The following is an 18607-nucleotide window of genomic DNA, read 5'->3' as shown; positions in this document are numbered from 1 at the left end:
GCGCAGCATATTCCGTTGCGCTTTACAATTGGAAACATTGATAGAACAAAACAGGGTAATAACTGACAGACATAGAGGTAGGAAGGCCCTGCTTGCAAGCTTACAATCTATAGGGAAACAGGCATTGATACACAAGGAGAGGTGCTATATATATTGCAATTTGGTCCGGCCAGAATGCAGAGTTTCTTGGTGGCTGCATGATCCAGTCACACAGGAATGTCGGCAAAATGTCAGGAGTATGTGAAAGAAAGACAATATGTGAGGTAATGTGTGGACTGTGAGAGGGGATGTGATAAGACATGGAAGCTATGAAGGTTATGTGGTCGGTTCTGGAATCTGATAAGCTTGTCTGAAGAGGTGAGTTTTCAGGGAACGCTTGAAGGATTGAAGAGTAGAGGTAAGTCTTATTGTGCGTGGTAAGGCATTCCATAGAGTGGGTGCTGCCCGCAGAAAGTCCTGTAACCGTAAATGGGAGCAAGTAATGCGCGGGGATGAGAGACGCAGTTCTTGTGCTGAGCGGAGAGGTCGGGTTGGGAGATATTTTGAGATGAGTGAAGAGATGTATGTTGGTGTAATTCGGTTAATGGCCTTATGTGTAAGTAACAGTATTTTGTATTGAATACGGTAGAAAACCGGCAACCAATGGAGGGACTGACAGAGCGGGGCAGCAGACGATGAACGTTTGGCAAGGAAGATAAGCCTCGCAGCTGCATTCATCATGCATTGTAATGGCGATAGCCTGTTTTTGGGAAAACCAGTAAGGAGACTATTGCAATAGTCAATGCGGGAAATAATAAGTGCATGGATTAGAGTTTTTGCAGTGTCTTGTGTGAGATATGGTCGAATTTTGTATATGTTTTTTAGATGTATGTAACATGATTTTCAGACAGATTGAATGTGGGAAACAAAGGACAGGTCAGAGTCAAGGATGACACCAAGGCAGTGAGCTTGTGGGGCGGGGTGGATTGTCGAGTTATCAACAGTGATAGAGAGATCAGGTTGATAACTGTTATTGGCCGGTGGAAATATAATTAATTCTGTTTTAGAAATATTAAGTTTCAGGTAGCGAGATGACATCCAAGATGAAATGGCAGAAAGACATTCAGTGACACGGACCAATACAGATGGAGATAAATCTGGGGAGGATAGGTAGATTTGAGTATAATCCGCATACAGATGGTACTGAAATCCAAAAGAGCGGATTAGTTTGCCAAGAGAGGTGGTATAGATTGAGAAAAGCAGAGGACCTAAGACAGAGCCTTGCAGTACTCCAACTGATAGAGGCAACGAAGAGGAGGCAGAATCAGAAAAACGAACAGTAAAAGAGCGATCAGATAGGTAGGAAGAGAACCAAGAAAGGGCTGTGTCCTTAAGATCTAGGGATTGTAATGTTTGTACGAGAAGAGAGTGGTCAACAGTGTCAAAAGCAGCAGAGAGATCTAGAAGAATTAGGAGTGAGTAATGGCCTTTAGCCTTGGCAGTGACCAGATCATTTACTACCTTAGTCAGTGCTGTCTCATGGAGTGTTGGGAACGGAAGCCAGACTGAAGTGGGTCCAATAAGTTGTGGGTGTTAAGAAAGTGTGTGAGGTGGGTGTAGACAAGTCTCTCCAGTAGCTTGGAGGGGCATGGGAGCTGGGAGATAGGACGGTAATTAGAGAGAGCGTTAGGGTCAGAATTTTGTTTTTTCAGAATGGGAGTAATCACTGCATGCTTGTACAGTGATGGAAAGATGCCAGTAGAAAGAGAGAGATTACAGATTTTAGTTAGGGTTGGGATGAGCACAGGAGACAGAGCTTTACTAATTTGTGAGGGTATAGGATCTAGAGGAGAGGTAATAGAGTAGGAGGATGAGAAGAGTATAGATACCTCATCTTCATTTGTGGGGTCAAATGAAGAGAATGTGCCAGAGGGTTCAGGTAGGGAATTGAGTAGGTCACTAGCTGAGGAAGAGAATAACATTTCATTTCGGATATTATCAATCTTGTCCTTGAAATAGGAAGCAAGATCTTGTGCACAGACAGTAGCAGGTGGCTTGGGTGAGGGAGGGGTAAGAAGCAGTTTAAATGTATTAAAAAGTCGCTTGGGGTTAGAGGCTTGAGCAGAGATAAGAGATTGGAAATATATTTGCTTGGCAGTGTCCAGAGCAGTACAATAAGAGTTGTAGATAGACTTATATGTGAGGAAGTCACTTGGAGTGCGAGACTTTCGCCACTGACGTTCTACTTTACGTGAGAGTTTTTGTAGATGCCTTGTTAGGTTAGAATGCCATGGTTGACGTCTAAGTCTACGCGGAGTGTGATGGGTAGCTGGAGCTACTTCATCGAGGGCTTTTACTAAAATCTGGTTTAGCTGTGATGCAGCAGTCTCAGGAGAAGTGAGTGCAGAAATTGGTGAGAGTCATTGTTGTAGAGAGGTAGATAGTTGATGAAAGTTAATCACATTAATATTTCTGCGGGTTTTAGGAGGTTTGGTTGATTTCACTGACATTGAGGTTGATGTAATGGAGGAAAGTGTGCAGGTGATAAGATTGTGATCTGAGAGAGGGAAAGGAGCATTAGTGAAGTCAGAAACTGAGCATAGTCTGGTAAATACAAGATCAAGGCAGTGGCCCTCCTTATGAGTAGAGGAGTCAGTCCATTGGGAGAGGCCAAGAGAGGAGGTTAGAGAGAGTAGTTTGGAGGCATGAGGAGATTGTGGACTGTCAATGGGGATATTGAAATCACCCATAATGATGGTGGAGATGTCTGAGGATAGGAAGTGAGGGAGCCAGGCTGAAAAATGTTCCAGAAATTGTTGCGGTGGCCCAGGCGGGCGATAGATAGCAGCAACTCGCAGAGAGAAAGGCGTGAAAGTCCTGATAGAATGTACTTCAAATGATGTAAATATAAGGGACGGTACCTGTGGGAGAACTGTGTATGTGAAAGATTGGGAGAGTAATATTCCTACCCCACCTCCTTTACAATTACCAGGCCTGGAGGTGTGTGAGAAGTGTAGGTCACCATGTGGAAGTGCTGCAGGGGAGACAGTGTCTGATTGTGGGAGCCATGTTTCTGTTATTGCCAGAAGGTTGAGAAATAAAGAGGTCATGGATGGATGTTAGCTTATTGCAGACAGCGTGCATTCCATAAGGCACATGTTAATGACTTGGATGGTGAAGGGAGGCACGCAATGTTTATGAGGTTAGCTGGATTTATAGCTCGTTGTGGGTGTGGCATGTGGGTTGGGCCTGGATTTGGAGATATGTCACCAGCTAATAGAAGCAACAGGAGCGAGATATAAATATATTTGTTGGATTTGTCTGAATGTTTGTTATGGCGACGGGATGTGGATGTTATTGTTAATGTGTATAGATAAGTTAAAAGCTCATATGTGTTTGTAAGAGAAGAGGAAAGTAATGAGGCAGCAATATGTACAGAAGGACGAGCTGCAGGGAGAGTAAAGGATGTAGTAGTTTTAGAGATGATTCCATGGAGTGAGATCATTAATAGAAGTTTCTGATACATTTTTTCAATTCATTCAATAATGTTCAACACACAAACTACTGGTAAGGAATGATATTGTAATTACCTTGTCGTAGATGTTGTTCAATGTTTGTTCAACTGTTTTTTAACTGTTATATAAATTACACTTTGTGTTATAACACACTTAGTGCTTATAATTAATGAATAGGCCCCTTTATCTCATATCTATCTATCTATCTATCTATCTATCTATCTATCTATCTATCTATCTCATATCTATCTATCTATCTATCTATCTATCTATCTATCTATCTATCTATCTATCTATCTATCCCTCATATCTATCTATCTATTTATCTATCTATCTCATATCTATCTATCCCTCATATCTATCTATCTATCTATCTATCTATCTCATATCTATCTATCTATCTATCTATCTATCTCATATCTATCTATATATCTATCTATCTCATATCTATCTATCCCTCATATCTATCTATCTATCTATCTATCTATCTATCTATCTATCTATCTATCTATCTATCTATCTATCTATCCCTCATATCTATCTATCTATCTATTTATCTATCTATCTCATATCTATCTATCCCTCATATCTATCTATCTATCTATCTCATATCTATCTATCTATCTATCTCATATCTATCTATCTATATATCTATCTATCTCATATCTATCTATCTATCCCTCATATCTATCTATCTATCTATCTATCTATCCCTCATCTCTCTCTCTCTCTCTCTCTCTCTCTCTCTCTCCCTGTCTGTCTGTCTGTCTGTCTGTCTATCTACAGTCTCTCACTCTCTGGGGAGTTTTTACATCTATCTATTTACAGTCTCACTCTCTGGGGGTTCTACATCTATCTATCTAGCTACAGTCTCTCACTCTCTGGGGGGTTTCTACTTCTCCGCCATTTGAGCCTCAAGGTTCTTGCAAGGGCAGCAATGTCCTTTGGACCTTGTTTGATGTTTCCCTATTGTTGTTGGTTGCAGAGGGGTCTCCATAACAGTTCAAGCTTCAGGTCCCTAATAATGTTGATCCGCCACTGGGCATGCCAGCACTCCGAGATGCCCCTAGGCTCCCCCTAACACTGTGAATAGATGCCATGTGCATCTCTTCTCCCACTGATGTGCTCTGGTTTTTTCAATAAAAAAGTATTCTATCAACTCAGAAACATCGATGGTTGCTAACCATCGGCTTCAGATGTCCATCCCTATAACAGTGAGCGGCCAGCGGGGGCAGCAGGGGACGGTCACTGTAGGGCATGCAGTACAGTGAGCGCCCTTCAGGGGCAGTAGAGAGCCGGTCAGTGCAGGGGGTGCAGTACAGTGAGCGCCCGGCGGGGCAGCAGGGAGCCGGTCAGTGTAGGGGGTGCAGTACAGAGAGCGGCCGGTGGGGGCAGCAGGGAGCCGTTCAGTGTAGGGTGCAGTACAGTGAGCGGCCAGCAGGGAGCCAGTCAGTGCAGTACAGTGAGCGGCCGGCGGGGGCAGCAGGGAGCTGCTCGGTGCAGTCGGTGCGGAGTCTCCGGTGTGTCCGGTGTCCGTGTCTGTTAGCGCTGTGTGCCGGTTACACGCTGGAGCGGCGGCGGCAGCAGATCTCGGATTTCTCCAGGTCCTCCCGGGAGAAGCTGCAGCAGCAGAGGGGGAAGATGTTCTCCAAGCTGACGTCCATCCTGCAGCAGGCGGCGGAGGCGGTGAGTGCCCGGGGGGGGACCGGGGGCAGCTAGGCCTCAGTACCGAGACCCTCCTGTGTAATCGCCGGGACCGGGGGCTGAGCAGCGGGAGGGAGACGAGGCGGCAGGGAGCGCTGATGTGGCCGGAACTCAGCCCGGAGCCGCCGCTTCCTATCAGCCCCTGATACACAGACCTATATAATATATATATATACTATACACAGACCTATATAATATACCTATATACTATACACAGACCTATATAATATATATATACCTATATACTATACACAGACCTATATAATATATATATACCTATATACTATACACAGACCTATATAATATATATATATACCTATATACTATACACAGACCTATATAATATATATATACTATACACAGACATATATAATATACCTATATACTATACACAGACCTATATAATATACCTATATACTATACACAGACCTATATAATATATATATATACCTATATACTATACACAGACCTATATAATATACCTATATACTATACACAGACCTATATAATATACCTATATACTATACACAGACCTATATAATATACCTATATACTATACACAGACCTATATAATATACCTATATACTATACACAGACCTATATAATATATATATACCTATATACTATACACAGACCTATATAATATATATATACCTATATACTATACACAGACCTATATAATATACCTATATACTATACACAGACCTATATAATATATATATACCTATATACTATACACAGACCTATATAATATATATATACCTATATACTATACACAGACCTATATAATATACCTATATACTATACACAGACCTATATAATATATATACCTATATACTATGCACAGACCTATATAATATATATACCTATATACTATACACAGACCTATATAATATATATATACCTATATACTATACACAGACCTATATAATATATATATACCTATATACTATACACAGACCTATATAATATATATATACCTATATACTATACACAGACCTATATAATATACCTATATACTATACACAGACCTATATAATATATATACCTATATACTATGCACAGACCTATATAATATATATATACCTATATACTATACACAGACCTATATAATATATATATACCTATATACTATACACAGACCTATATAATATATATATATACCTATATACTATACACAGACCTATATAATATATATATACCTATATACTATACACAGACCTATATAATATATATATACCTATATACTATACACAGACCTATATAATATATATATACCTATATACTATACACAGACCTATATAATATATATATACCTATATACTATACACAGACCTATATAATATATATATACCTATATACTATACACAGACCTATATAATATATATATACCTATATACTATACACAGACCTATATAATATATATATACCTATATACTATACACAGACCTATATAATATATATATATACCTATATATTATACACAGACCTATATAATATATATATATACCTATATATTATACACAGACCTATATAATATATATATACCTATATACTATGCACAGACCTATATAATATATATATACCTATATACTATACACAGACCTATATAATATATATATACCTATATACTATACACAGACCTATATAATATATATATACCTATATACTATACACAGACCTATATAATATACCTATATACTATACACAGACCTATATAATATACCTATATACTATACACAGACCTATATAATATACCTATATACTATACACAGACCTATATAATATACCTATATACTATACACAGACCTATATAATATACCTATATACTATACACAGACCTATATAATATACCTATATACTATACACAGACCTATATAATATATATATACCTATATACTATACACAGACCTATATAATATATATATACCTATATACTATACACAGACCTATATAATATATATATACCTATATACTATACACAGACCTATATAATATATATATACCTATATACTATACACAGACCTATATAATATACCTATATACTATACACAGACCTATATAATATACCTATATACTATACACAGACCTATATAATATACCTATATACTATACACAGACCTATATAATATACCTATATACTATACACAGACCTATATAATATACCTATATACTATACACAGACCTATATAATATATATATACCTATATACTATACACAGACCTATATAATATATATATACCTATATACTATACACAGACCTATATAATATATATATATACCTATATACTATACACAGACCTATATAATATATATATACCTATATACTATGCACAGACCTATATAATATATATATACCTATATACTATACACAGACCTATATAATATATATATACCTATATACTATACACAGACCTATATAATATATATATATACCTATATACTATACACAGACCTATATAATATATATATATACCTATATACTATACACAGACCTATATAATATATATACCTATATACTATACACAGACCTATATAATATATATATACCTATATACTATACACAGACCTATATAATATATATATACCTATATACTATACACAGACCTATATAATATATATATACCTATATACTATACACAGACCTATATAATATATATATACCTATATACTATACACAGACCTATATAATATATATATACCTATATACTATACACAGACCTATATAATATATATATACCTATATACTATACACAGACCTATATAATATATATATACCTATATACTATACACAGACCTATATAATATATATATACCTATATACTATACACAGACCTATATAATATATATATATACCTATATACTATACACAGACCTATATAATATATATATATACCTATATACTATACACAGACCTATATAATATATATATATACCTATATACTATACACAGACCTATATAATATATACCTATATACTATACACAGACCTATATAATATATACCTATATACTATACACAGACCTATATAATATATACCTATATACTATACACAGACCTATATAATATATATATACCTATATACTATACACAGACCTATATAATATATATATATACCTATATACTATACACAGACCTATATAATATATATATATACCTATATACTATACACAGACCTATATAATATATATATATACCTATATACTATACACAGACCTATATAATATATATATACCTATATACTATACACAGACCTATATAATATATATATACCTATATACTATACACAGACCTATATAATATATATATACCTATATACTATACACAGACCTATATAATATATATATATACCTATATACTATACACAGACCTATATAATATATATATACCTATATACTATACACAGACCTATATAATATATATATATACCTATATACTATACACAGACCTATATAATATATATATACCTATATACTATACACAGACCTATATAATATATATATATACCTATATACTATACACAGACCTATATAATATATATATACCTATATACTATACACAGACCTATATAATATATATATATACCTATATACTATACACAGACCTATATAATATATATATACCTATATACTATACACAGACCTATATAATATATATATATACCTATATACTATACACAGACCTATATAATATATATATACCTATATACTATACACAGACCTATATAATATATATATACCTATATACTATACACAGACCTATATAATATATATATACCTATATACTATACACAGACCTATATAATATATATATACCTATATACTATACACAGACCTATATAATATATATATATACCTATATACTATACACAGACCTATATAATATATATATACCTATATACTATACACAGACCTATATAATATATATATACCTATATACTATACACAGACCTATATAATATATATATACCTATATACTATACACAGACCTATATAATATATATATACCTATATACTATACACAGACCTATATAATATATATATACCTATATACTATACACAGACCTATATAATATATATATACCTATATACTATACACAGACCTATATAATATATATACCTATATACTATACACAGACCTATATGATATATATATACCTATATACTATACACAGACCTATATGATATATATATATACCTATATACTATACACAGACCTATATGATATATATATACCTATATACTATACACAGACCTATATGATATATATATACCTATATACTATACACAGACCTATATAATATATATATGCCTATATACTATACACAGACCTATATAATATATGCCTATACACAGCCCCTATATAATATACCTATATACTATACACAGCCCCTGATACACAACACCTATATAATATATACCTATACACAGCCCCTGATACACAGACCTATATAATATATACCTATACACAGCCCCTATATAATAATCCTATATACTATACACAGCTCCTGATACACAACACCTTTATAATATATACCTATATACTATACAAAGCCCCTATATAATGTACCTATATACTATACACAGCTCCTGATACACAGACCTATATAATATATACCTATACACAGCCCCTATATAATAATCCTATATACTATACACAGCTCCTGATACACAACACCTATATAATATATACCTATATACTATACACAGACCTATATAATATATATATACCTATATACTATACACAGACCTATATAATATATATACCTATATACTATACACAGACCTATATAATATATATATACCTATATACTATACACAGACCTATATAATATATATATACCTATATACTATACACAGACCTATATAATATATATACCTATATACTATACACAGACCTATATAATATATATACCTATATACTATACACAGACCTATATAATATATATATACCTATATACTATACACAGACCTATATAATATATATATACCTATATACTATACACAGACCTATATAATATATATATACCTATATACTATACACAGACCTATATAATATATATACCTATATACTATACACAGACCTATATAATATATATACCTATATACTATACACAGACCTATATGATATATATATACCTATATACTATACACAGACCTATATGATATATATATACCTATATACTATACACAGACCTATATGATATATATATACCTATATACTATACACAGACCTATATGATATATATATACCTATATACTATACACAGACCTATATAATATATATACCTATATACTATACACAGACCTATATGATATATATATACCTATATACTATACACAGACCTATATAATATATATATAACTATATACTATACACAGACCTATATAATATATATATGCCTATATACTATACACAGACCTATATAATATATGCCTATACACAGCCCCTATATAATATACCTATATACTATACACAGCCCCTGATACACAACACCTATATAATATATACCTATACACAGCCCCTGATACACAGACCTATATAATATATACCTATACACAGCCCCTATATAATAATCCTATATACTATACACAGCTCCTGATACACAACACCTTTATAATATATACCTATATACTATACAAAGCCCCTATATAATATACCTATATACTATACACAGCTCCTGATACACAGACCTATATAATATATACCTATACACAGCCCCTATATAATAATCCTATATACTATACACAGCTCCTGATACACAACACCTATATAATATATACCTATATACTATACACAGACCTATATAATATATATATACCTATATACTATACACAGACCTATATAATATATATATACCTATATACTATACACAGACCTATATAATATATATATACCTATATACTATACACAGACCTATATAATATATATATACCTATATACTATACACAGACCTATATAATATATATATACCTATATACTATACACAGACCTATATAATATATATACCTATATACTATACACAGACCTATATAATATATATACCTATATACTATACACAGACCTATATAATATATATATACCTATATACTATACACAGACCTATATAATATATATATATACCTATATACTATACACAGACCTATATAATATATATACCTATATACTATACACAGACCTATATAATATATATACCTATATACTATACACAGACCTATATAATATATATACCTATATACTATACACAGACCTATATAATATATATACCTATATACTATACACAGACCTATATGATATATATATACCTATATACTATACACAGACCTATATGATATATATATACCTATATACTATACACAGACCTATATGATATATATATACCTATATACTATACACAGACCTATATAATATATATACCTATATACTATACACAGACCTATATGATATATATATACCTATATACTATACACAGACCTATATAATATATATATACCTATATACTATACACAGACCTATATAATATATATATGCCTATATACTATACACAGACCTATATAATATATGCCTATACACAGCCCCTATATAATATACCTATATACTATACACAGCCCCTGATACACAACACCTATATAATATATACCTATACACAGCCCCTGATACACAGACCTATATAATATATACCTATACACAGCCCCTATATAATAATCCTATATACTATACACAGCTCCTGATACACAACACCTTTATAATATATACCTATATACTATACAAAGCCCCTATATAATATACCTATATACTATACACAGCTCCTGATACACAGACCTATATAATATATACCTATACACAGCCCCTATATAATAATCCTATATACTATACACAGCTCCTGATACACAACACCTATATAATATATACCTATATACTATACACAGCCCCTATATAATATACCTATATACTATACACAGCCCCTGATACACAGACCTATATAATATATACCTATACACAGCCCCTATATAATAATCCTATATACTATACACAGCTCCTGATACACAACACCTATATAATATATACCTATATACTATACACAGCCCATATATAATATACCTATGTACTATACAAAGCCCCTGATACACAGACCTATATGTATACACCTATATATTATAAACAGCCCCTGATACACAGGCCTATATACTATACCTATATACTATACACAGCTCCTGATACACAGCACCTATATACTATACACAGCCCCTGATACACAGACCTATATAATATATACCTATACACAGCCCCTATATAATATACCTATATACTATACACAGCACCTAGATATATACACCTATATACTATACACAGCCCCTGATACACTGTATATAATATATAACTATACACAACCCCTATATAATATACCTATATACTATACACAGCCACTGATACACAGCACCTATATACTATACACAGCCCCTGATACACAGACCTATATAATATATACCTATATACTATACACAGCTCCTGATACAGACCTATATACTATACACAGACCTATATAATATATACTTATACACAGCCCCTATATAATATACCTATATACTATACACAGCTCCTGATACACAACACCTATATAATATATACCTATATACTATACACAGCCCCTATATAATATACCTATATACTATACACAGCTCCTGATACACAGACCTATATAATATATACTTATACACAGCCCCTATATAATATACCTATATACTATACACAGCCCCTGATACACAGACCTATATAATATATACTTATACACAGCCCCTATATAATATACCTATATACTATACACAGCTCCTGATACACAACACCTATATAATATATACCTATATACTATACACAGCCCCTATATAATATACCTATATACTATACACAGCTCCTGATACACAGACCTATATAATATATACCTATACACAGCCCCTATATAATATACCTATATACTATACACAGCTCCTGATACACAGACCTATATAATATATACTTATACACAGCCCCTATATAATATACCTATATACTATACACAGCCCCTGATACACAGACCTATATAATATATACTTATACACAGCCCCTATATAATATACCTATATACTATACACAGCACCTATATAATATACCTATATACTATACACAGCCCCTATATAATATACCTATATACTATACACAGCTCCTGATACACAGCACCAATATAATATATACACTATACACAGCCCCTATATTATATATATATATATTAGGGATGTGCAGGCTCGGATAGGTTCGAGTTTGCACGTTGAGTTCGGATTTTTCCCTCCAAAAAAACGGAACTCAGAAAGAGGCAAAACGTCATCTTACATGGACTATACCTATATAATATATACACCTATATACTATACACAGCCTCCAGCATCTGACACTTTTACATGAAATGTATGGTGATGCTATGTAAATGTTGGTGACGGTGTAGTGTGCACCCACCAGCTCATCCTCTGCTATGCAGCTCACGTGTCTGCAGTGTATGGTGATACTATGTAAATGTTGGTGACGGTGTAGTGTGTACCCACCAGCTCATCCTCTGCTATGCAGCTCCCGTGTCTGCAGTGTATGGTGATGCTATGTAAGTGTTGGTGACGGTGTAGTGTGTACCCACCAGCTCATCCTCTGCTATGCAGCTCACGTGTCTGCAGTGTATGGTGATGCTATATAAGTGTTGGTGACGGTGTAGTGTGTACCCACCAGCTCACTCTCTGCTATGCAGCTCACGTGTCTGCAGTGTATGGTGATACTATGTAAATGTTGGTGACGGTGTAGTGTGTACCCACCAGCTCACTCTCTGCTATGCAGCTCACGTGTCTGCAGTGTATGGTGATACTATGTAAATGTTGGTGACTGTGTAGTGTGTACCCACCAGCTCATCCTCTGCTATGCAGCTCACGTGTCTGCAGTGTATGGTGATGCTATGTAAATGTTGGTGACGGTGTAGTGTGTACCCACCAGCTCATCCTCTGCTATGCAGCTCCCGTGTCTGCAGTGTATGGTGATGCTATGTAAGTGTTGGTGACGGTGTAGTGTGTACCCACCAGCTCACTCTCTGCTATGCAGCTCACGTGTCTGCAGTGTATGGTGATGCTATGTAAATGTTGGTGACGGTGTAGTGTGTACCCACCAGCTCATCCTCTGCTATGCAGCTCCCGTGTCTGCAGTGTATGGTGATGCTATGTAAGTGTTGGTGACGGTGTAGTGTGTACCCACCAGCTCACTCTCTGCTATGCAGCTCCCGTGTCTGCAGTGTATGGTGATGCTATGTAAATGTTGGTGACGGTGTAGTGTGTACCCACCAGCTCATCCTCTGCTATGCAGCTCCCGTGTCTGCAGTGTATGGTGATACTATGTAAATGTTGGTGACGGTGTAGTGTGTACCCACCAGCTCATCCTCTGCTATGCAGCTCACGTGTCTGCAGTGTATGGTGATGCTATGTAAATGTTGGTGACGGTGTAGTGTGTACCCACCAGCTCATCCTCTGCTATGCAGCTCACGTGTCTGCAGTGTATGGTGATACTATGTAAATGTTGGTGACGGTGTAGTGTGTACCCACCAACTCGTCCTCTGCTATGCAGCTCACGTGTCTGCAGTCTATGGTGATGCTATGTAAATGTTGGTGACGGTGTAGTGTGTACCCACCAGCTCACTCTCTGCTATGCAGCTCACGTGTCTGCAGTGTATGGTGATACTATGTAAATGTTGGTGACGGTGTAGTGTGTACCCACCAGCTCATCCTCTGCTATGCAGCTCACGTGTCTGCAGTGTATGGTGATGCTATGTAAATGTTGGTGACGGTGTAGTGTGTACCCACCAGCTCATCCTCTGCTATGCAGCTCACGTGTCTGCAGTGTATGGTGATGCTATGTAAATGTTGGTGACGGTGTAGTGTGTACCCACCAGCTCATCCTCTGCTATGCAGCTCACGTCTCTGCAGTGTATGGTGATGCTATGTAAATGTTGGTGACGGTGTAGTGTGTACCCACCAGCTCATCCTCTGCTATGCTGCTCACGTGTCTGCAGTGTATGGTGATACTATGTAAATGTTGGTGACGGTGTAGTGTGTACCCACCAGCTCATCCTCTGCTATGCAGCTCACGTGTCTGCAGTGAATGGTGATACTATGTAAATGTTGGTGACGGTGTAGTGTGTACCCACCAGCTCATCCTCTGCTATGCAGCTCCCGAGTCTGCAGTGTATGGTGATGCTATATAAGTGTTAGTGACGGTGTAGTGTGTACCCACCAGCTCACTCTCTGCTATGCAGCTCACGTGTCTGCAGTGTATGGTGATACTATGTAAATGTTGGTGACGGTGTAGTGTATACCCAACAGCTCATCCTCTGCTATACAGCTCACGTGTCTGCAGTGTATGGTGATGCTATGTAAATGTTGGTGACGGTGTAGTGTGTACCCACCAGCTCACTCTCTGCTATGCAGCTCACGTGTCTGCAGTGTATGGTGATGCTATGTAAATGTTGGTGACGGTGTAGTGTGTACCCACCAGCTCATCCTCTGCTATGCAGCTCACGTGTCTGCAGTGTATGGTGATGCTATGTAAGTGTTGGTGACGGTGTAGTGTGTACCCACCATCTCAACCTCTGCTATGCAGCTCACGTGTCTGCAGTGTATGGTGATGCTATGTAAATGTTGGTGACTGTGTAGTGTGTACCCACCAACTCTTCCTCTGCCATACAGCTCACGTGTCTGCAGTGTATGGTGATACTATGTAAATGTTGGTGACGGTGTAGTGTGTACCCACCAGCTCATCCTCTGCTATGCAGCTCCCGTGTCTGCAGTGTATGGTGATGCTATGTAAGTGTTGGTGACGGTGTAGTGTGTACCCACCAGCTCATCCTCTGCTATGCAGCTCACGTGTCTGCAGTGTATGGTGATACTATGTAAATGTTGGTGACGGTGTAGTGTGTACCCACCAGCTCACCCTCTGCTATGCAGCTCACGTGTCTTCAGTGTATGGTGATGCTATGTAAATGTTGGTGACGGTGTAGTGTGTACCCACCAGCTCAGCCTCTGCTATGCAGCTCACGTGTCTGCAGTGTATGGTGATGCTATGTAAATGTTGGTGACGGTGTAGTGTGTACCCACCAGCTCATCCTCTGCTATGCAGCTCACGTGTCTGCAGTGTATGGTGATTCTATGTAAATGTTGGTGACGGTGTAGTGTGTACCCACCAGCTCATCCTCTGCTATGCTGCTCACGTGTCTGCAGTGTATGGTGATGCTATGTATACAGCTCACGTGTCTGCAGTGTATGGTGATGCTATGTAAATGTTGGTGACGGTGTAGTGTGTACCAACCAGCTCTTCCTCTGCTATGCAGCTGACGTGTCTGCAGTGTATGGTGATACTATGTAAATGTTGGTGACGGTGAAGTGTGTACCCACCAGCTCATCCTCTGCTATGCAGCTCACGTGTCTGCAGTGTATGGTGATACTATGTAAGTGTTGGTGACGGTGTAGTGTGTACCCACCAGCTCACCCTCTGCTATGCAGCTCACGTGTCTGCAGTGTATGGTGATGCTATGTAAATGTTGGTGACGGTGTAGTGTGTACCCACCAGCTCATCCTCTGCTATGCATCTCACGTGTCTGCAGTGTATGGCGATGCTATGTAAATGTCGGTGTAGTGTGTACCCACCAGCTCATTCTCTGCTATGCAGCTCACGTGTCTGCAGTGTATGGTGATGCTATGTAAGTGTTGGTGACGCTGTAGTGTGTACCCACCAGCTCATCCTCTGCTATGCAGCTCACGTGTCTGCAGTGTATGGTGATGCTATGTTAGTGTTGGTGACGGTGTAGTGTGTACCCACCAGCTCATCCTCTGCTATGCAGCTCACGTGTCTGCAGTGTATGGTGATGCTATGTAAATGTTGGTGACGGTGTAGTGTGTACCCACCAGCTCATCCTCTGCTATGCAGCTCACGTGTCTGCAGTGTATGGTGATGCTATGTAAATGTTGGTGACTGTGTAGTGTGTACCCACCATCTCATCCTCTGCTATGCAGCTCATGTGTCTGCAGTGTATGGTGATGCTATGTAAGTGTTGGTGACGGTGTAGTGTGTACCCACCAGCTCACTCTCTGCTATGCAGCTCACGTGTCTGCAGTGTATGGTGATGCTATGTATACAGCTCACGTGTCTGCAGTGTATGGTGATACTATGTAAATGTTGGTGACGGTGTAGTGTGTACCCACCAGCTCATCCTCTGCTATGCAGCTCACGTGTCTGCAGTGTATGGTGATGCTATGTTAGTGTTGGTGACGGTGTAGTGTGTACCCACCAGCTCATCCTCTGCTATGCAGCTCACGTGTCTGCAGTGTATGGTGATGCTATGTAAATGTTGGTGACGGTGTAGTGTGTACCCACCAGCTCACCCTCTGCTATGCACCTCACGTGTCTGCAGTGTATGGTGATGCTATGTATACAGCTCACGTGTCGGCAGTGTATGGTGATGCTATGTAAATGTTGGTGACGGTGTAGTGTGTACCAACCAGCTCTTCCTCTGCTATGCAGCTGACGTGTCTGCAGTGTATGGTGATACTATGTAAATGTTGGTGACGGTGAAGTGTGTACCCACCAGCTCATCCTCTGCTATGCAGCTCACGTGTCTGCAGTGTATGGTGATACTATGTAAGTGTTGGTGACGGTGTAGTGTTTACCCACCAGCTCACCCTCTGCTATGCAGCTCACGTGTCTGCAGTGTATGGTGATGCTATGTAAATGTTGGTGACGGTGTAGTGTGTACCCACCAGCTCATCCTCTGCTATGCATCTCACGTGTCTGCAGTGTATGGTGATGCTATGTAAATGTCGGTGTAGTGTGTACCCACCAGCTCATTCTCTGCTATGCAGCTCACGTGTCTGCAGTGTATGGTGATGCTATGTAAGTGTTGGTGACGGTGTAGTGTGTACCCACCATCTCATCCTCTGCTATGCAGCTCATGTGTCTGCAGTGTATGGTGATGCTATGTAAGTGTTGGTGACGGTGTAGTGTGTACCCACCAGCTCACTCTCTGCTATGCAGCTCACGTGTCTGCAGTGTATGGTGATGCTATGTATACAGCTCACGTGTCTGCAGTGTATGGTGATACTATGTAAATGTTGGTGACGGTGTAGTGTGTACCCACCAGCTCATCCTCTGCTATGCAGCTCACGTGTCTGCAGTGTATGGTGATGCTATGTTAGTGTTGGTGACGGTGTAGTGTGTACCCACCAGCTCATCCTCTGCTATGCAGCTCACGTGTCTGCAGTGTATGGTGATGCTATGTAAATGTTGGTGACGGTGTAGTGTGTACCCACCAGCTCATCCTCTGCTATGCAGCTCACGTGTCTGCAGTGTATGGTGATG

At 37.4% G+C, this 18607-nt stretch overlaps 1 protein-coding gene across 1 annotated transcript in view; it reads left to right on the top strand.

Moving 5' to 3' along the window:
- The first annotated feature begins 4962 nt into the window (after positions 1–4962).
- Positions 4963–18607, top strand: part of FHIP2A (FHF complex subunit HOOK interacting protein 2A) — a 109997-nt gene continuing 96352 nt past the window's right edge. The window contains exon 1 of the mRNA XM_088479376.1: positions 4963–5180. Within this exon, the coding sequence (XP_088335502.1) occupies positions 5136–5180 (45 nt within the window). The 5' untranslated portion in view covers positions 4963–5135. The remainder of the gene's footprint in view (positions 5181–18607) is intronic.

Source organism: Taudactylus pleione, unplaced genomic scaffold (assembly GCF_031769625.1).
Source record: "Taudactylus pleione unplaced genomic scaffold, aTauple2 ptg000231l, whole genome shotgun sequence".
Classification (NCBI taxonomy): Eukaryota; Metazoa; Chordata; class Amphibia; order Anura; family Myobatrachidae; genus Taudactylus; species Taudactylus pleione.
The sequence above is the reverse complement of the archived record's forward strand: the minus strand, read 5'-3'. Positions and strand labels throughout refer to the sequence as shown.